The sequence below is a fragment of the Lingula anatina genome, chromosome 5 (assembly GCF_051362555.1).
Source record: "Lingula anatina isolate TDL-2025a chromosome 5, LinAna3.0, whole genome shotgun sequence".
Classification (NCBI taxonomy): domain Eukaryota; kingdom Metazoa; phylum Brachiopoda; class Lingulata; order Lingulida; family Lingulidae; genus Lingula; species Lingula anatina.
The window spans coordinates 15,734,099-15,755,188 of NC_141771.1; the positions used below are offsets into that span (position 1 = coordinate 15,734,099).

Here is a 21,090-nt window from a genome sequence, read left to right on the forward strand (position 1 = left end):
CGGAATTTATTAGAACTAAATGTAAAGTAACAATGCTGCTGCAGTCACTTCCCAGTATCAAAGGTGGTCAGAAGAGACAGCTGCTACCAGAAAGCCCACAAAAGAATGCGTTATGCATTGAAAACATTTAAATTAGAAAAATATTTAAATGAACCCCCACACATACACTCACACATGCACACACACACATACACGCGCACACACACAGGCACGAGCGTATACACACATACAGATGAACACACATACACATAAACACGAGCGTTTGCGTAATGAGTGGGAAGATAAGGCATTATACCCTCAAATATAACGTAGCGCCTTTGTTCCCTTTTTGCTAGTGCGATTTATGCTTTCCAAGCGGTCCCGTTCAATTCAATAAAAAACGATTTAAATGACATTTGGGCCATAATATTCAGGTTAAACGGAGTTTATAGTAGAAATGCCTTTTTAATACATGTAAAACGCTACCAAAAGGTGTCATGTATGCCGAAAGCATCAAAACAAGGGATTGTGGGTCAGCGAGCGCCCCTATTTTTGCCCTTTGCTGCCAGATGCACCGCCTTGTGTAGGTATAAGCCACGTTTTGATGGAGGTAATACATCTGAAAAGGGACAAATGTTTAGTGGGCAGTGGATCATGCTACTTGCTATGCAAGGGGCTCTTTAGGCTAACATCGTTTACGTATTCAAGTACGCAGGTAAACGATGGAGTACATTCTCATTCGCGGAGGGACAAACGATGTTTTAACATGTCTAAAAACAATTGCATTTGCTACTAACATGTTCACTTTCATACGCTTGAGAAGGATGATTTCATGTGCTCAAAACTGTGCGTATTATAGATTTCATGTTTGATTCTCACACGTGCCTCATTAGGGGTGACCGAACCTTGATGGCCCGTTCACACTAGAGGCGGAATGAGCAAGAATGCCGACGGAAATACAATTCTTTGTTCGTTCCTGGATATTCAAAGAGCATTCTAAAATTTCTGAGTGCATTCCAAATATTTTTTACCCATTCTTGTGGCCGGCCCAAATGTTTTGCTCATGCTCAAAACTTTCGAAGTGCATTCCAAATGGAAAAATATCGAATGGCATGCTTAGTCTATTCTAACTGCACTATGGGTGCAATCTAAATATACGTAGGGCGTTCCGACATCATTCGAAACATTCTTATTGCGTTAGAGGGAAAAGAGAAATAGTAAGACCCTTGAAATCCTGCTAGAATGAGCTCAAAATTGGGACGTAGGACGTAACGAAACCAATTGTGTTTTGATGCATCAGGCAAAAGTCTCAACAACTGCAATTACCACGTGGATCACCTAAAAGGCTGATAACGTAGGCTGTGTGGAAGCAATGTCTTGGGCATCTGCAACGAGAGATCCCACATCTTCGCCTGTCCATAGTTTGGCACGAAGGGAAGAGGCATGTATACCAGCACACGCACACACACCCACACACACACACACACACACACACACACGTATATATTGCATTAGGTAAAGATTTCGGGTGTGGGGTGTGCACCAATAACAATTCATTATAATTAGAAAAAATTGTTTTAGACTTTTTGTTTATCATTTCATCGGAATTGGGCTTCTTTCAAGAAAGGCTTAATGCTTGATTTCATGTTTTATATCTGAGGCCTGTCTTTGACATAAATGTGTTCCTGTCTGGGAAGATGCACCGTGTAACAAGCGCTACTTGTATCATAGCGGTGCATTAAAGTGAGTACTCAGTAATGAAAGGGTCTGTAAACATTGTATAATTTTATCTTTTGTTTCATATTTGATAGAGTAGGTTAAAATTCTTCTTCCAAGTGGTCAACGTTAGAATCAATATCAGTGCAACAAAGACAGAGATGTAGTTGACAGTGAGCAAATAAACAACATGCGCATATATTCCTTGGCGGAAAAAAGCCATGCAAATTTCTTCAATTCCTGAATCTCTACAAAATTAATGATGTAAAGAAAACCAAGTAGAGCATGCAATGAAAGAGATAAAAAATGTATCACAAAAATCACTGGTTGAATACTGATACCAGAATCATTCGAGTTCTGGTTCTCTATTCGTAACAGCGTCTGTCTTATTAAAGTCAAGGTCAGTCGGAGCTCTGCATCCATTTGAAGTTCCAGACCCGTATAACCAGTCCCATAGCTCACGTTTAGAATAAACATTCGATATTTGAGGTTCCTCGTGTAATTTACTACAAAAACTGCACCAGTTAACATACGGTCCGTCCATGGGTCTTGTTGTCCGGTAGTAATTTTTCCAGTTTAAATATTGTAAGTACAGCGTGTCGTTCCTATCTAGCAAAAGGAGGTACTCTGCCAGAGCCTTTGGTGTCGTAAAAGCTGACGTGTCTATGTGCATTTCTGGGAGCACACCAAAGATTGAGTAATTGGCTCCGCTTCTTGACACAAGAACTACGTCCAAATTCCAAGATCTGAAAAACTTCTCAGAGACATAGTCGTCCGCCAGGTTGTTCTCAAAGGCAAGGTAGAACTTATATGTCTCATTGACGTATCTCCAGCAGTTTCTACATGGTCTTCCACAGTCACCTAGTATATCCACATCGATGTATTTACTTAACTCTGCAACATACTCTTCTCTCCTACTTCTGGTGGTACAATCACTGACCACCCAAGCAACCAGTTTCTTTTTCGCTTTGATAATCTCTGAGAAGTTGCGTGTGAGAGGTTCCTCTCGTTTTATAATCATTCCGTAAGGAGTGAACACATCGGAGTTTCTCTTATATGTGAACGTCCAATTAAACGAGTTGAATAGCATTTCTTTGTTGTCTTGCTTTCTCATGGAAGTAAGGCAGGCCGGTTCCAGTGTGTGGAACACCCAAATTTGGTGTTTGGGTTTAAGAAGTGGAATTTCACACTCTTTTTCCACTCCCTGGCATTCCTGGTGAAATGCTCTAGGCGCTACGTTGAATATAATCGCGTCCACAACAGCGGTTTGGTTTCTGTCGGTCGTAATGACACATGAATTTACTGGACAAGACTCAAAAAGTGGCTCCCGCTTCACGTCGTAGTAGTATTGATAATCGTTCCAAAGCAAAATTGACTTTTCCGATGTAGAGACTGGTTTGTTGACTGTAATGTTGTATTTTAGATTCCCCGATCTATTAAAAACATTGGGGCCCTCTTCTAATTTGGTATCTTTTCCATCACCATTGAGGCGCTGGTTTGTTCTAAATGTATCCAGTGTTTCCGGCAAATTTGTAAAAAGTTCCTGCGTGGAAGAACTTTCATGGACATAGTGGTTGCTGTGGTAATAAAACTGGTCGTGGACGTCTCCGTTGTGGATACCTGGATTGTAAATCCGTCTGACATGAAAATGGGAATGTGGAGACCCCAGATGCCTGATTCTCGCCAGTGGTTGCTGTTGGTCTGTAAGAACCTGGTTTATTCGTCTTATAAACACGATATAGTGCTCAACAAGCACCGCGATGACTGCCCAGCAACATAGTACAAAAAGAACTCGGAAAAAGTGGGATGTTTTTGACCATCTGTTCATATTCATAACCTCTTTTGTTCTGATGGTAATATGATCTAGCTGGAGTATCATATGGTAATTTATCTCTCAATCTACGGCAAATTTTTGAATACTTTATACATTGTTCATTAAATAACCATTGCTCCCGCATACTTATACGTGACTCCGACATACAAAAACGTATCATATACAGCGTTGGAAATGATAATATAGTGAGTGTAATTTCGTTGACGCTGTAAGTTATTAAAGATGTATAAAGACATACAATATACGCACGCAAGATAGTTTTTACATTTCGTCAATAAAAAAGTGCATTCTCTGCAATATTCGCACTTTATTATCAAGGTATTACATATCCATAAATGTTAAAAATACCGCGGTGCGTATGCGTATATAAAACTTAACGTTTTCCAACGGCTAATTTAACCCGATAGTACTTGCTATATTTGTGACGAAAGAGAAATGAGAGAACACTTACATGTACCAGTAGGTCACTTTTGGGGTTAAATATGTCCGCCCCATCCACCTCTCTAACCCATTCAGTAATTAGTTTCATGTATGACCGTGATCCCTGCACCGCACGAGGCATGTACCGCATCAGAATGCACATAATCAAGTTTTCTTTTTTTTTGTTCAAATACTCCGTATTTTTAAGGAATTCATAAGGATTAAACATAAAATAACAAAGCTGCTGCGGTCACTTTCAGGAATTAAAGGTGGTCAGGGGAAAGGGAAAACGCGAGAAGGTAAACAAAAGAAGTTGTTATGCATTAAATTGAAAACCTATCTTAAAATGAAATTGTTTTAATAGGAATATGTATTCGCAACGAGGGCATGAGGGACTGCACCATTTTATAAAATTGTGAGGCGGTGTAAGCACAGGAAGCAGGGAGGGAGACGCACACACTCAACTGTTACCCCACACACGCGCGAGAGCGCGCGCGCACACACTTACATATATATATATATATATATATATATACACACATACACACATACACACAAATACGAGCGTTTGCGTAATGAGGATGGGCAAGATTAGGCATTATAGCGCCAAAAATAACGCAACGCTGTTGTTCCCTTTTTACTAGTGCGATTCCTGCATTCCAAGATCCCGCTCAATTCAATAAAAAGCAATTAAGGTGAATTAGCGCCATGATATTCAGGTTAAAACGGAGTTTATAGTAGAAATCCCTTTTTGATACATATAAAACTCTACCAGAAGGTGTCATGCATACCAAAAGCATCCAAACAAGGGCTTGTGGGTCAGCGACCGCCCCTATTTTTGCTCTTTGCTGCCAGATGCACCGCCTTGTGTAGGTTTATTGTGAAAAAGCCACGTTTTGAAGGAGGTAACACATCTGAAAAGGGACAAATGTTTAGTGGAAAGTGGTTCACTGAAACCTGCTATGCAAGGGGCTCGTTAGGCTGACATCGTTTACGTGTACGAGGGAGATTCAATGCTGTAAGCATGTTTAAAAACAATTTTATATGCTACTTATATGTTCATTTTCGTGCGCTGGAAAGGGGTGATTTCATACGCTCAAAATTGTGCGTATAATCGACTTCATGTCCGATTCGCGTGACAGAGCCTTGGCCCAGATTATATCATGCATCATCACCTGCTAATATAATAATAAGATTATATCATGCACGAGCATGCAATGGACAGGGGCATGAATTAAATCATTATCTGCTTATATAATAATAAGAAAATAAAATAACAGAAAAATACATATCAATAACAATAACTAAAAACGGTATCATGTGCTTACCAAATATACAATCCGTATAATTTTATTGAGCACAAGCTGCTATAGAATACGGCACATTAATTGCTCTTCTTTGACAGTGTCATTATCTAATTGTCCGGGGATCCATAAAAGAAAGCCGTCTCGGGGTCGTTCTGGTTGTAATAAAATTGGGCACAACCATTTGCGAACTCTTGCCCGCTGATGACGCCATTGCCATCTTGATCAGTGGTATTAAATGGCACTTCCGGTGGCAAGGTGCTATGGAATATCGCCAGGAATTTAGAAAACTCATCAACAGAAATGTCTTCACCACAATCCACATTAATGATATTGAACCAGTCCTCACACCATTCGGAGTATTTTGAATTCATCGTGAAATTTGCAATGTCAATTTTGAGCAATTCAATCCATTCATCGACTGTAACTGACTGCTTAAAATGGTTGTGTTCGTTTGAAAACCAGGGACCCCAAGTGGTAGACAAAACCGCATATACGACCTTTGACCTCCAAGAAGGGAGAACCTTTCGACTCCTCTCTGTTGTTAAATCCATGTACTCTCGTCTGTCCAATTTGCCATCCTCGTTGACATCAAGTTGTTTGAAGTATCCACGTATTTTCATCTTGAAAAGAGCAGACGGCTCCGCGTTGGAGGACTTCTAAGTATTATATATTATATTATATTATATGTTGTCAGAGGGGAGAACTATATATTACTAAGAGCTATGATTACTTATAGCTACTGGCAAATATTACCAAGTCTGGGTTTAAATGAACAAATAATTCAGAGTCCACTGGAGTTTTTTTATCGTTGGTTTCAAATTTTCAAGGGCTGAATATAACACGTAAGCTTTGTATAGAGTTCTGATAAGACATTCGTGGTTAAATACCATCTAAACATAATAACTACCTCGGTGGTGGATTCACGGCCCTTGACATCATGCAGACATGTAGCGTACAGAACAGCTACTTGCACGATTATTAACAGCTTCATAGTAAACAAGTCGTTCTGAAATACAATATATGTGTTCAACAGGCCCACAGAGAAACACCCACACTGATTTTTTACTTTATAACTTCAGAAAATAAACGCTTAAAATATAAATTGGCAGTAAGCTAGTCTTGGAATACGTTAAAATGATAAATGATTTTGTTTTCCTTTTCAGAAAACATATATTTAAAATAAATACATTTGCTACATATGTCTGTGGTATTAGACATTTTGGTTTGAATTAGTCATTTTCCCCCTTTAATCACTACCCCATGTCATCATGGTAAGACATACATGTATATGTATGTATATATCCTCTGATGTACATGTATTAGAATATGTCAGATCGTTAAAAGGATAACAACTGCTCGTTTTGGACAAAAAAAATGGATTTTCCCGAGGCAATCTAACGTCAATATTCCCATACTTACCAATTGTTTATGAATCTGTTCCGACAGTTAAGATTAGTGCTGTTTTTTTTTCTTTGAACACAACTTAACAATTTTAGATCCTCAGAAAACCGTACCAATGTTAATCTCTACAACGAACTTTTTCTCAATATCTAAAAAGTTTTTTTAGGAAAAATAAGACTCAAACCGGGATTTTCTCATTTGATTTATAAAAAAAAAACTATATCTGTCATATCTGATTTCATTATTACTTGGAAAATTACTGAACATTGATAATATTCATGGTTACTCACCCTTTTCTCATTTCTCAACCGCTTTTGCTGCATTCGTTTGCAATGTCACTAAGCGTTAAGACTACTGGAACAGTACGCCTTTACAGACATCAACATCATCTTGACAGGTAAAATAAATGATATCGGCATTACATAATATCGAACAACTTTACATACAATTATTAACAGGCATAATACAACGGGCAAAAAGTATCATCACAATTACTTTCGAGGAATTCATTTTTTCAGACCAACATCAATTCTTTACAAACAACAGACATATTACTGAATATTTGATTCAGGAAGACATATGCGGTAAACAAACTAAAAACATCAAAATTCTAGGAACTACGGGTTGTGGTGTCTATCTATAGGCTGCTTAAGTGTGCTCTACTGGGTATATTATTAACTAGTCCGAGGGTCAAATATGGCCAACTCTCGGAGAATCTGTTCAATGTCTTTTAGCGGGTTAGGCGGCAAGCTCTTTAATGGGTCGCCATATTTGACCCGTGGACTAGTTAGTCCATTGTTCTGAATGCGACATAGGACTGTAAAAACATTGACAAAATCATATCCATAAATAGCATCACAGTAAGAAAAAATCGAAAACGAACGTGTACACCGTAACTTTTCTCGCTAGTTCTGGATAGGAAACATAAAGTACATTGGACCTTACATGAAAGCTGAGCCCATTAATCCGCTGAACCCCCCCCCCTGCTGCCGCCAGCCACATTAAACGGATTAAACCACGTCTCTGTGGTATATTGCTAGGCCCCTGCAGGGACGGCGCCTGTAGTCGCAGGGAGACCCTAAGCAGATTAGTCGGCTCTGCTTTCATGTAAGGTCCGCCATATTTGATCCGCGGATCAGTAAATCTGAGGATCATCTGTTGAGAATGCCTCTAAATCCAAACCACACATCCCTTGAATTAAACATTGCACCGTTTCATCTGCCACATTCCAAGGTGACGTTCAGTTTGAATGGAGTGGTGGGCGTTGGCGTTAGATGACTGGTTGTCAATTTTGATGCTCATTTTACGTCCAAATCGTAATTTTATTTGCATTGATTATTATTCCATATTATTCACTTAGCATGGCTTAATGCAGTGGCGGAGCTTTTTACTTCTAAGCCCAGTGATTGTTCTGGTTGAAAATGTTCAACGTGTCAAAAATCGCCCAACGTAGTCGGTGGTTAGTGCAGCTTTTCCAAGTAGGCCGAGGTTATAAGCAAGACTTGTTCAACCCACATGTACCCTGATGCTCAAGACTAACTGCCGACCTAGTGTAGTTCTAGGATCTGCGCTATACTCCAAAGCGGCCAGGAGAATAACGAATCAAACACCACGTCTTGAAAAGGTACGTAGAGGAATATCTGCATTTCACCTTGCTCAGTCATTCTAATATATACATCTGCCATCAATCGCATTGGCTCGTATTCAAACATAAAATTGCAAGTTGGTTTGTTTTGTATCGCAGGCCTGTGCCGTGTGTAATACAGACGTTACAATCTGACACTGGCTACGAGAGGATCGAGAAGTTAAAGGGATAATAACTCTTCGTATGAGATCTATATTTCACAATAAAAACATTGTGGATAACTCATAGAAATATAATATATTCTGTTTTACCACAAAAACGGCAGTTATAGCTATTTTTTCTGATGTCTGAGCTTGTCTTTAGACCACGTGACCCCCATTGATGGCTATACTCTGTTAAAATCTCTGAAGAGATTTTAACAAAAAAAAAAAAATTTTTTAGAAAAAAACTAGGGACTAACTTTGAATGTAAAAATGGATTCATTAACCACTGGTAAGTATGGGAAAATTGTTGTTTACTCCAGGAAAATTCCTTTTTTGGCCGAAACGAAGAGTTATTATCCCTTTAAGAACGACACAAGGTACGCTTCTGCTAAACCAAAAGGACGCATTCAGAACAGATAATGCGTGGACCATTTAATCCGCAGACCAAATATGGCCTACCCTACTTAAAGACAGGTCGTCTAATCCCCTGATGGTCTCTCCGCCCCATCCGCGCAATTAAACAAATAAAATCTTGGTTCTTACGTTTGATTGCTAGGCCCCTGCAGGGACGTCACGTGTGGAGGCGGGAAAACCATCAGTGGATAAGACAACAGCAAGCATGTGGCAAGAAAAGTGACGGACTTAGGGGAAGTGTCAGGGGGGTCCTGACACCCCCCTTTGATTTAAAAAAAATCACACCAATAGTCCCCTTTTGAAATTAGAATTTTGCCTAGCTGAATCATAGTTCTAAACCGTACCTAATGGCACCTTTCGCCCTCAAAAAGCGCATTCTAAATATCTTAAAACAAAGCATCATTGTTTTAAATGGAATATGTATTCTCAACGAGGACATGAGGGACTACACCATTAATAAAACTAGAAAAGCACTCAGAGAGCGCAGTCCTCCGTCAAGGCAGCAATGTTTTATTATTATTGATTATTGATTGATTATTGTTCCGGATCACCACCAAATACTAATCACTTCTAAGTTGACCCATTTCTGACCAACCCTGAAAATTTCATCAAAATCGGTGTTGATGATTGATTTTTGATTATTGATTGATTACTGATCCGGATCACCACCAAAAACTAATCATCTCTTCCTTGGACCACTAATGACAGTTCCTGAAAATCATCGACTTCGCATATGATAATAACAAAGCATAACAAAACAGTAGCGAACATAAAAAAAATGTTATCATGTGCTAACCAAATATTTACTCATAATTTTATTGAGCAAAAGCTGCTATAAAATGTGGCACATCAATTGCTCTTCTTTGACGCTGTCGTTATCTAATTGTCCGGGGATCCATAAAAGAAAGCTGTCTCGGGGTCGTTCTGGTTGTAATAAAATTGGGCACAACCATTTGCGAACTCTTGCCCAGTGATGACGCCATTGCCATCTTGATCAGTGGTATTGAATGGCACTTCCGGTGGCAAGGCACTATGGAATATCACCAAGAATTTACCAAACTCATCAACAGAAATATCCTCACCACAATCCAAATTGATGGTATCGAACCAGTCCTCACACCATTCGGAGAATTTTGAATTACTCGTGAAATTTGCATTGGCAATTTTGAGTAATTCAATCCATTCATCGACTGTAACTGACTGCTTATATTGGTTGTGTTCGTTTGAAAACCAGGTACCCCAAGAAGCAGACAAAATTGCATATACGACCTTTGACCTCCAAGAAGGGAGAGCCTGTCGACTTCTCTCTGTTGTTAAATCCACGTACTCTCGTTTGTCCAATTTGCCATCCTTGTTGACATCAAGTTGTGTAAGATATGCATGCATTTTCCTCTTGAAAAGGGCAGACGGCTCCGCGTTTGAGGACTCCTTAATATAAAGTATTTACACAGATACAAGTCTGATTGCACAATTTTTTGTCAGAGAGGAGAAATATATATATATTAATTATTAGAGCTATACTTCCAGTCATTGGCAAATATTTACAAGTCTGGGCTTAGATGAACAAATAATTCAGAGTCCACTGGAGTTTTTTATCGTTGGTTTGAAATTGTCAAGAGCTCAATATTACATGTAAGCTTTGTATAGTTTCTGACAAGACATTCATGGCTTAATACCATCTAAACATAATAACTACCTCGGTGGTGGATTCACGGCCCTTGACATCATGCAGACATGTAGCGTACAGAACAGCTACTTGCACGATTATTAACAGCTTCATAGTAAACAAGTCGTTCTGAAATACAATATATGTGTTCAACAGGCCCACAGAGAAACACCCACGCTGATTTTTACTTTATACCTTCAGAAAACGCTTAAAATATGAATTGGCAACTTGCTCGTCTTGGAGTACGTAAAAATAGTAACTTATTTTGTTTTCCTTTTCAGAAAACTACTATTTAAAATTTGATTTGATAATTCCCCCCTTAAATTACTAACCCAAGTGAACCACATAGTAAGACCTATTTATCTCGGATGTATTAGAAAGGGATAACATCTGCTCGTTTTGGCCAAAAAGTGGATTTTCAAAAATAATTGAACGCCAATATTTCCATGCTTACCAACTGTTAATAAATCTAATCCGACAGTTAAGATTAGTCTCTTTTTTTCTTTTAACACAACAATTTTAGATCCTCAGAAAATCGTTTCAATGTCAAATTGACATCTTCTTCAGTCTACAACGACCTTTTTCTCAATATCTAAAAAGTTTTTTTTTAGGAACATATGACTCGAACCGGTATTTTCTTATTTGATTTATAAGAAAGTTATTTGTCATATCTGATTTCATTATTACTTGCACAATTACACGTTTACGCATTCATGGTAACTTACCCTCTTCTTATTTTTCAACCGCTTTTACTCCTATCGTTCGCAATGTCACTGCGCGTTATGACTACTGGAACAGTACGTATTTTCAGGCATCAACATCATTTTGACAGATAAAATAAATGATACCAGCATTATAATGTCGGACAGCTTTTCTTACAATTATCAATAGGTATAATACAAGGGACAAAAAGTATGATCGCAATTACTTTCGACGAATTCATTTTCCCACCAGCATTAATTCTTTACAGACACAAGACATACTGTATTACTGAATATATGATTCTGGTAGACATATGCTATGAAAAAACTAAAATCATCAAAATTCTAGAGTTTTGATGGCTATCTTAATATAGGCTGCTTAGGTGTGGTCTATTGGGTATATTATTAACTAGTCCGAGGATCAAATATGGCCATTCCACTTGAATATTTCCCCACGGGAAATCTATTCAGTGTCTATAAGCGGGATAGACGGCAAGCTTTTTAATGGGTCGCCATATTTGACCAGTGGACTAACTAGTTCACTGTCCTGAATGTGGCCTAGGACTGTTAAAAACATCAAAAACAATTATATCCATAAATAGCATCACGGTAAGAAAAATCGAAAACGGACGTATATACCGTAACTTTTCTCACCAGGTTTGGATAGGAAACAAAAAAAGTACATTGGTGATAAAGGAAAAACTCTTTTTATATTTTGAAGATAGCTATTTATGGATGCATATAACGCCATATATCATTGACGCGAACCTGGCGGCCACTAAGAGGGGGCATTCACAACAGATGACCCTCGGATCTACTGATCTGCAGATCAAATATGGCGGATCCTACATGAAACCTGAGCCGACTAATCCGCTGTTAATCTCCCTGCTGCCGCCAGCGCCATTAAACGGATTAAACCGCGTCTCCTAGGTTTAATCGCTAGCCCCTGCTGGGACGGCGCGTGTGGTCGCGGAGAGACCCTCAGCGGATTAGTAGGCTCTGCCATCATGTAAGGTCCTCCATATTTGATCCGCGGATCAGTAAGTCCGAGGATAAACTGTTGGGAATGCCCTCTAAATCAAACCACACACCCTTTGAATTAAACATTGCACCTTTTCATCTGCCACATTCCAAGGTGACGTTCAGTTTGAATAGGGTGGTTGCCTGGGCGTTAGATCACTGGTTGTCAATTTTGATGCTCATTTTACGTCCAAATCGCAATTTAATTTTGCAATGATTATTATTCCATATTATTCATTTAGCATGGCTTAATGCAGTGGCGGAGCTTATTATTTCCAAGCTCACTGATTGTTCTGGTTGAAAATGTTCAACGTGTCAAAAATCGCCCAACGTACTCGGTCGTTAGTGCGGCTCTTTCAAATAGACCGTGATTTAACAAAACTTGTTCAACCCACAGGTACCCTGCGGCTCAAGACTAACTGCCGACCTAGTGTAGTTCTGGGATCTGCGCTATACTCCAAGCGGCCAGGAGAATAACGAACCAAACACCACGTCTTGAAAAGGTACATGTACATGTACGTAGAAGAATATCTGCATTTCATCTTTAATTACCGAAGTATGTTAAGCTTTCACTTCCGCTTTTCTCTCTGTCTTTCTGTTTTTCGTTTTATCACTAACTCAAATAAACCAATCACTAATATGAAAGCAAAATTGAATGCCAGCGTCTTATGTTTATGCTTAAATCTAAGTTTACCTCACACATTTTGGCAGAAAAAAGTTCAGATGCTTAATCACCACCTTATAGGTTAACCATCAGGGGATAGGTCGGCATATATTTTAAGTGGGTCGGCCATGTTTGATCCGCTAATCTGTTAGTCAACTTGTACTGAATGCGGACTTTGACGGTTCTATTGTCTTTGTAGTTTTCTGCTGTTTCTGTACATGTATATAAGGTAAAAGTTACTATGCACATCAGCATAATATGCACACATATTACTACTCTCGCCTGACTTTGGGATTATGACACACGTACCTATGATACAGAAGACTTACATATTTATAATGGCTTCCAGATAACTCTTGACAACTTAAATGATTAATCCAGGTGAATCATATAATATATTCGAGACATATAATGTTATAAATTATCCTTCTGTGACAGCACTAATAATGGATTCTGACACCAGGAAATATAATACAGGTTGCTGCGAGTTTAAATACTTGTGAACAGGCTTGGTGAGGCTTTAAATGCACACTGAGGCCCCATTCAGAAAAGGGGGCTAACTATAGTCCGAGGGTCAAATATGGCCGACCCACTTGAATACTTCCCCGCGGGATATCTATTCAGTGTTTATTAGTGGATTAGACGACAAGCTTTGTAGTGGGTCGCCATATTTGACCTTCGGACTAGTTACATGCTGTCCCCTATTCTGAATGGAGCCTAAGATAGACCAAAAGGGACATTCGGCATATACAACAGCTCTTCTTTATATGATTCTTCTTTATATGATTGCATGACCAACAAATATATATCTTGTTGAATAATTAGTATGTACAAAAGGGCCCGGTTTTATCAACACTTGATAATTAATAGCACTATATCCTATGGAAACTATGTAGTACTTGGATTAAGTTATCCTCTCTACAGCCATCCCGTGGGTAAAATATTGTTTTACATATCTATATATTGCTACAACATCTATAAATTCTTGAAACGTTAAAATGTCTACCTTGAATCAACATTTACATCTGATAAAAATATCAATGTTGCAACGTAACATGGAATCAACGTCGAATCAACATTAAAAATTTACTGAAATATCAACGTTAAAAAATGAAAGTTGAATCAATGTTGAAATAAATTTGGTTTAAACACTTAATCTCACTTCAACGTTGAATTACATGACGTACCATTGTTGAAATGTGGTCGTTGAATCAAAGTTGAATCAACATTTACATCTATCAACGTCTCAACGTTACTTCAACAAAGAATCAACACTGAATCAACGGTGTGTGCCTCCTGGGCCGATGGTTGAAAAACCTGCTACGCTCGGGCTAATTGTTACAAGGACAATATTTTTTTATCCAATGCACCCAATGCAGTGTTACCAAAGGGATCGCACTATCCATTGTAGATGAACCTAGGCCCAAGTCGACACCATTTTACTAGCCCGGGCGCCTGCCGTGACCTAATGAAGTATAGCTACTGTATAAGGTGGACAGGTTATTTAAAGCGGCAGCGGGTGTATTGATGTCCTCAGATAACCTTGCCATCCGAGCTGTATATTGTGTCCATATCTTTCTGTCGGTGTTCGGGTATAACAAGTACTACTTACAACAGGCGAATGATTTGGCAAAGAATACGGTGCAGTTTACAGCTGTTTTTAAGCCCGAATGCGCCCCATCTCAAGACGGCCAATATGCCTAAGCTCTTCCAAACAAGCAGGGCTATGCTGTCAACTCAGCGGTTAGTGATTGCTATGGACTCTACCCATAGAATGGGAAATAGTTTGCCTCTTTGTTTAGGTCTGGGATGCGTTCCCTGCGTCCAACCCTCCCGAGGATTAAAGAAGCAACCACCAGCGCCTCCCTTAACAAGAGTAAGTACATGTACTGTAACTCTAAGAAGGAGGAATTTCGAAAAGATTTTTTTTTATGATTCTATATTTAAAAATATCGAACGCCCTCGATGTGTTTAGTCACAGGGCTGTTACATTTTTAGCAGGCACTGACGTTTTGTTGGAGGGATATATATATATATATATGGGGAGGGCACAAATAATTGGTGTAGCTTCCATCGGCAATGTAGGACAGGACACAGAGAGGAAACTGCTTTTTTGTTAATTGGACCCGCTCAATTTTATCGGTAGAGCAAGTCGGCGGGAAATGTACCCGCTAACGCGTCACAAACCCCTAAAACATCCCACCCGATGTGACAAGAACGGTTGTCCGCTGGGTTAACCGTTGTTTATTCCCCATCACTTTGTACAGGTGACACTTGACTCATATACTAACCACAAAACTACTACTAACCCTCACCTGTACTATAGGCATATTGTTATAGTTCACGCCAGGATCATAGTGCACTAGCTACATGTATAACAATATGATTAAAATGCATGTCAGGGTTTGTCGTACCGGGGTAGTTTTGTATTTGGAATATGGGGGCTATAACCATATGGGACCGCGGACTACAATTCCTAGGACTACTATCCCTGTCACTTCCGAATACGTAATACGTAGGGACAGTTATGTTATCTGTAATGCATTGAACGCAATTGGCAGTGGGTCTTTTCCGAAATCAACCCATTATGCAGCACTAGAACTATAGAAACCCTTGGGACAGTTTGGTTAGTTCGGCCGCAATGGGCACGGTCCGCTCTATCGCTTAATAAGTTATCTTTCTCTGACCTACTAACCCCAAGTATTAACCTGATGCATGTTTATATTGGGGCAATGGTCAGAAGGTTCATTGGTCATAGGTTTCAATAGTCCGAATAAATGCATGTAAAAAGTGAATAGTGCACTAGTAATAAGTTAAATTGATCAGAATCTGAATTAACGCATGTATAAAGTGAATGGTGTACTGGCAATCAAGTTTTAAAGTATTAGAGTCCGAATTAATACTTGAATTAAGTGAAGAGTGTACTGGCAGTAAAGTTAAGTATTGGAGTCCGAATTAATGCGTGAATAAAGTGAAGAGTGTACTAGTAATAGATTAAAGTCATCAGAGTCAGAAATTAATTCTAGAGGAAAGTGAAGAGTGTACTAGTAATAAATTAAGTTCATTAGAGTCAGAAATTAATGCATGAATAAGATGAAGAGTGTACAAGTAATAAATTAAGTTCATCAGAGTCGGAAATTAATTCATAAATAAAGTGAAGAGTGTACTGGTAATAAAGTAAAATTCAACAGAGGCTCGTGCATACGATTTTCTAGGACCAATGAACCGTCGGATTATCGAGCCCCCCCTCCTTTATATTTAGGCTCGATCACACTCCAGCACATCAATGTCAGAATGAGTATCGCAATTGAAATGGATTATACTCACTACTTTGAGAGGTTAAATTAAATTACCCCTTTTCCAGCGTATGATAATGAACATTAAAGTTGCGTACAGACATTAAATGGATAGCATATTTGTAACGTAGAAATTACGTTAGAACAGCGTATGCGTAACATATCCAAGCATGGGTATGTTAACGTTTGTAAGCGTACATTAATAATATTTGAGTACTATATTTAGGTTTTATATTTAAGTTCCCCAAATATATGATTCAAAAGCAACCTATTTTCTTTCCTGGGAAGGTGCGGCAAATGGTCTTCGGGTACTTGTCCAAGGGGAGGGGGATTGTCGGGCGGGGGGCGGGGGGGGGGGGGGGGAGGGGGTGGTCCTGGAATCTTGAATGCCGTATGTGAGCTCATATAAGTGCCGTAGATGAGCGCACGAGTAACGCACCTGAAGCATCGAAATATTTTGCTGATTACTTTGCGCTGTCAACTGGATCAGGTCCAACTGGTGCTCTCAACAGCTGTAACGAACATATTTTTAAATAGAAATATGATTAACCCGCAGGCAATAAAACGTACGTGTAGGGGATACGTGTTCCATGCGCTTATCGTACGTCGGGAATACGTGATCAGTCATTTTTCTCATACGTGAGTGCTATATGCGCTAGAGGGTGGCTGTCTTAAGGTTGGCCCAATGTCGCCAACCGCCAAAATTGTGCAGACATCATGCGATGCCGACTATCAGATAATTTTTTTTTATTTTATAAAAAGCAAGACTTTAACCTAGACTGTTTCTATATTGTACGCTTTACTTCCAGGCAACCAGGAGATTAAATACCCGAACATCACGTCTTAAAAAGTGGGTAGAAGAATATATGTACTACCTCAGCTTTAATAAAAAGCACAATATGTTTTGGGACTGATGTTTTTCAATGAAACATTCCAGATGCCGAGTGATTACCCGCCAGTGACTGGCTCATACCACTGGAAACGAAAAATACGCACAATGTTCAACCGTTTAGATTCGACCGGGGATGGCTGCCTTACAAGAGAAGACTATGTTAAGGGTGCAACAAGGGTTGCGGAGTATTTGGGGTTAAATGGTAATTAGACAATCCAAATTGCTACAAGTAACGCTCTACAGTGCCTTATATTTCTATGATGTTGAACTCCCAAGATAGATGTATATTGAAAACCCTGGCATTTTGTCTCTTGTACAGAAACTGCACATAAAATATTTTGTTAAGCGAGCAAGTGTATTTCGTTGTCTCTTGAATGTAGCAATAAAATATATCACAGGTTCTGAGTAGACTCATGTGCATTGAAAGGGTCATTATCATTCATAAAAATAATAATAATAAATTATTATCTATTCAATATTAGTGAGCCTTTTCATTATTTTTGTTGCTATTGTTGTTGTTATCTATTGAAGATTATAAGCATTTCAATTCTTATAATTATAATAATAATTATTAGTATTATTAACAATTATTATAACCTATATATCCCAATCTTACGTCTTGCAGAAAAGGAAAGCCACCGTATTTTACACCAATTCCTCTATTTGTGGGGACTTCACATTGACAACGACGCTGATGACCAAGCCGCCAAAGTGACGGAAAAGGAATTCATGCAGAACTGGACATCGGTCATCAACGAAAGCTCTTTCCGACAGGACCTCTATCCCAGAAGCATCTCCGCGGATTTCCGCGCCATGGACATCAACGGGGATGGTTTCATCTCGAAGGAGGAGCACGCAGCTTTTTACTACGGTATACAAATCCCTATCGAAGATTCGATGAAGTTATTTGGCGTATTGGACAGTGACAAAGATGGATTCATATCTATTGACGAGTACGCGCGTGGATATCTTGAATTTATGTTGACGGAGGATCCAGGTAACAGGTTCAACGATTTTTTCGGACCACTTGTCGAATGAACACAATTCGAGCATGCGCAGTGATATACAATGTAAAACTGGGGTTTGAACCGGTTTAAACCGTGCACGTTCTCCATTTTGCCTCTCTTAGAAATAATCAGCCCATAATGATATGCGTGGTACAATATATGGTGGAATCAGAATATTAAACGAATGTTTGCAGACAGATTATGAATAATACGTTTATAATGATAATATGATATTATAATACGTTTATACATATTTTATATAAAAATATATAAACAACACGACCAATGTGATAATAAACGTAATGCAGCCGCTATGCATAAGCTCAAATTCAAATCAAGCCCCACAAGTTCTGTTATCATACATCAACAGCTCAACGAGCAGAGTGGGACCAATGTATACTTTGCAATTATTTTTTTTGAAGTACATATAAATATTACCCGTGTAATAAATACAATAGGGTCCGCAGGGTGAACACGAGTGCCTTTTAAAAGTGTGTGCTGTACCCTATAGTTCCATGGCCGTACCCACCTTGTCAACGAATAAATGTGCAGTGTAGGCCTGCTCAGTTGCATCACTGCTTATTTACGTGACACAGTAAGTCTGTTATGCGACGTATGGCGCTTGTTGTGACCTACTTTCTTGTCTTGTAGCTATAAGGTCAACTGCATAGTTAATTTTTAGTTTTTTCCGTCTGGAGGGTTCAGTGTTCTAGACAATTGTACCATTTGGGTCATAAACTGTGTTGGTTCGTAATTAGATAACGTCCCGATGTTTGGGTACAGGATTCATCAGGCGCATGATTAGGCGAAGAGGATAGTGCTGCATACAGTCAACAGTAGTGTTATCAATTCCTATTGCATCCCAGCTACAAAAAAAAAAGGACCACCATGTCGAAGTTTTTTCAACGGAGTTGGTGGGTGCAGAGACTTGTGCAGTCGAGCCGGGGGTTGGTAATGGCTGCGGACTATGCCAAAAGAACAGGATACAGTGTGCTTCTTGGTGCGGCTCTAGGATGGACCCCCTGCGTCCAACCTTGCCGAGGATTAAAAAAGCAGCCAGACGTGCCACCCTTTAGAAAGGTGGGTATTCGAAGAACTGGGGGGGGGGGGGGGCGTTATGAAAATACCTTTCATAGCGAATTCCATCTATACTAAAGGTTATAACCTAAGTGGTGGTAGCGGTGGTGTGTGCGTGTGTGTGTGTGTTTGTGTGTGTGAAATGAGGGAAGGCCTGTAGCCAGCAATTTCAAAGGGGGGTTCGTTTTCTGAAAAAGTGGACCTTTTCCCATGAAAACTTCATGCACCTAGATTAAATTTTACCCAGAGTGGACCTTTTCCCAGCAAAAGGGGCGGTTCTTTCGAACCCCCCGACCCCCCCCCCCCCCCCCCCCCCCCCCCCGGCTACGGGCCTGGAGGGGATGTTTGGGTACACATTTAACTACATTTATAAGACACTGAGGACAAGTCTGAAAGGAATATGGCCACTAACGCGTTACCTATCCCCACCCCGCCAAATCCCCACTCCCACCGGGGATAGATCATTAATAGGAACAAATAGATGTTTTTAATGATTGCATTTAACGAGATCGGGGTGGGACATTTGCGAAATCACTCTCTTTCATCTGCATAAATCTAGGACTCAGTATCGGGTCATAGCATAAATATACATGTAGGTCTGTCCTAGGACTCATAAAACAGATTTTTTGGTCGGGTTACAGTTGGGTTAATTAGTTCGTCAGCAGTGGCCTCGGTCCGCCCTATAGTTACGTAAGGCACCTCAGCTGAACTCTGTCTATAACTCCCTACGTAATCCTTATCAGGCTATATCTCCATTTGGCCGACTTACTAACCCCATTAAGTTCCCCAGACGCATTTGTTTAATTCGGCCTTTTTATCACATAGCACAGTACCGGTGTGACGAAACTGAGGATCCGTGTAACGCAGTAGTCCACAACTCTCCATTTAGTTATACAGGTTACCCAGCAGGCAAACGACATTGATTCTACGTTGATTCAACGTTGATCCACCAAAATTAACGTTGATTCAACAGTGAATCAATGTCGTTTGTCTGCTGGGTAGGGTAGTCCTGACGTACAGTGTAAGGGGGTCAAAACCTAAGACTGGGTTCCCACAGATTTAGATCGATCCATCTGGATCGACCTAACTCCCTGGGGGTTCACGCTTAATTGCTGTCAGCTTCCTGGAGCCGAGCGCGCACAAAAGTTAATTACCCCCTTATAGCTTTTAGTAGGCTGGACAGACATTTAAGGTAGATCGGTCGTTACGTAATTTGACGATTTGCGCAATTTCAGCGCATCGTCAATCGCTTCTAACGACATTTCAGTCTGTTTTATCAATTTGAGGAAATAAAACAATTATCTATAAGATAAACACACATTATCAACTTGTCTGTAACTCGGTACGATCGATACAGATTTTCGAAAACATTCGTCGACTATGATTCCATACGACAACTGTAGAACGTTCATGCGTATGTTTGTAAACATTGCCAAGTCATTCGTCTAGACCACAATCCTTTGCGGCTTGCAGCAGTTCTTCGCCGTGGGAATTTTAAACGCTCAGAAGAAAAAGGCGCAAAGTAAGTAAAAAAATGTCCTTTACTGTTTTATTATTTTTTGTGTGTGACAGTGTTATTTTTCTGCATAGTCAGATCATTTAAAGATACAATTAACATCTTATTACAAAGTACAGAGTTTTAGACGACAACCGTGCTAAAGGTGAATATTGCGCAGTGTGGTTGTTGCGCTTTGGGAATTGAATGACTTGTTCTCGTCTTGGCTGACCTATATTAAGGTCAATCTAACTCCAATCAGCTGATTATAATTTCCCTCACAGTATTCTTCATACATTGTGGTACATTGGAGTTGTTAACTTCATTCTGCATCACTTTACAATATCAGTGTGTTTTTTGGACGCCCAGGGAATAGCGATGTGTTTATATAAAGCTCTTGAGCAGTTACTTGG

At 39.5% G+C, this 21,090-nt stretch overlaps 3 protein-coding genes across 3 annotated transcripts; 1 reads left to right on the forward strand and 2 right to left on the reverse strand.

Annotated features, from left to right (window-relative positions):
- Nucleotides 1-5,283: 5,283 nt before the first annotated feature.
- On the reverse strand, nt 5,284-8,114 carry LOC147761726 (uncharacterized). The gene is made up of 3 exons (XM_087013151.1): nt 6,948-8,114; nt 6,164-6,262; nt 5,284-5,912 (listed from the first exon to the last, which is right to left on the reverse strand). Exons 1-3 carry the CDS (start codon nt 6,978-6,980, stop codon nt 5,364-5,366), a joined length of 681 nt encoding a protein of 226 aa, XP_086869277.1. The 5' UTR covers nt 6,981-8,114; the 3' UTR covers nt 5,284-5,363.
- A 288-nt stretch (nt 8,115-8,402) lies between these two features.
- On the reverse strand, nt 8,403-19,126 carry LOC106173680 (uncharacterized). Its single transcript, XM_087013152.1, has 4 exons — nt 18,635-19,126; nt 11,251-11,314; nt 10,556-10,654; nt 8,403-10,287 (listed from the first exon to the last, which is right to left on the reverse strand). Exons 3-4 carry the CDS (start codon nt 10,637-10,639, stop codon nt 9,739-9,741), a joined length of 633 nt encoding a protein of 210 aa, XP_086869278.1. The 5' UTR covers nt 10,640-10,654; nt 11,251-11,314; nt 18,635-19,126; the 3' UTR covers nt 8,403-9,738.
- Nucleotides 17,204-18,136, forward strand: LOC106173675 (sarcoplasmic calcium-binding protein-like). Its single transcript, XM_013554873.2, has 2 exons — nt 17,204-17,300; nt 17,724-18,136. The coding sequence occupies exons 1-2, from the start codon at nt 17,204-17,206 to the stop codon at nt 18,134-18,136; spliced, it is 510 nt and encodes a 169-aa protein (XP_013410327.1).
- Nucleotides 19,127-21,090: the final 1,964 nt, after the last annotated feature.

Coding starts and splice junctions, on each gene's coding strand:
- LOC147761726 (XM_087013151.1), bottom strand. CDS start 6,980: ATGCAGCAAAAGCGGTTGAGAAATGAGAAAAGG. Junction 6,263..6,947: donor GGTTGAGAAATGAGAAAAGG/GTGAGTAACCAT, acceptor ATTGTATTTCAG/AACGACTTGTTTACTATGAA. Junction 5,913..6,163: donor GCCGTGAATCCACCACCGAG/GTAGTTATTATG, acceptor TATAATACTTAG/AAGTCCTCCAACGCGGAGCC.
- LOC106173680 (XM_087013152.1), bottom strand. CDS start 10,639: ATGAAGCTGTTAATAATCGTGCAAGTAGCTGTTCTGTACGCTACATGT. Junction 10,288..10,555: donor GCCGTGAATCCACCACCGAG/GTAGTTATTATG, acceptor CTTTATATTAAG/GAGTCCTCAAACGCGGAGCC.
- LOC106173675 (XM_013554873.2), top strand. CDS start 17,204: ATGTTCAACCGTTTAGATTCGACCGGGGATGGCTGCCTTACAAGAGAA. Junction 17,301..17,723: donor GGAGTATTTGGGGTTAAATG/GTAATTAGACAA, acceptor TACGTCTTGCAG/AAAAGGAAAGCCACCGTATT.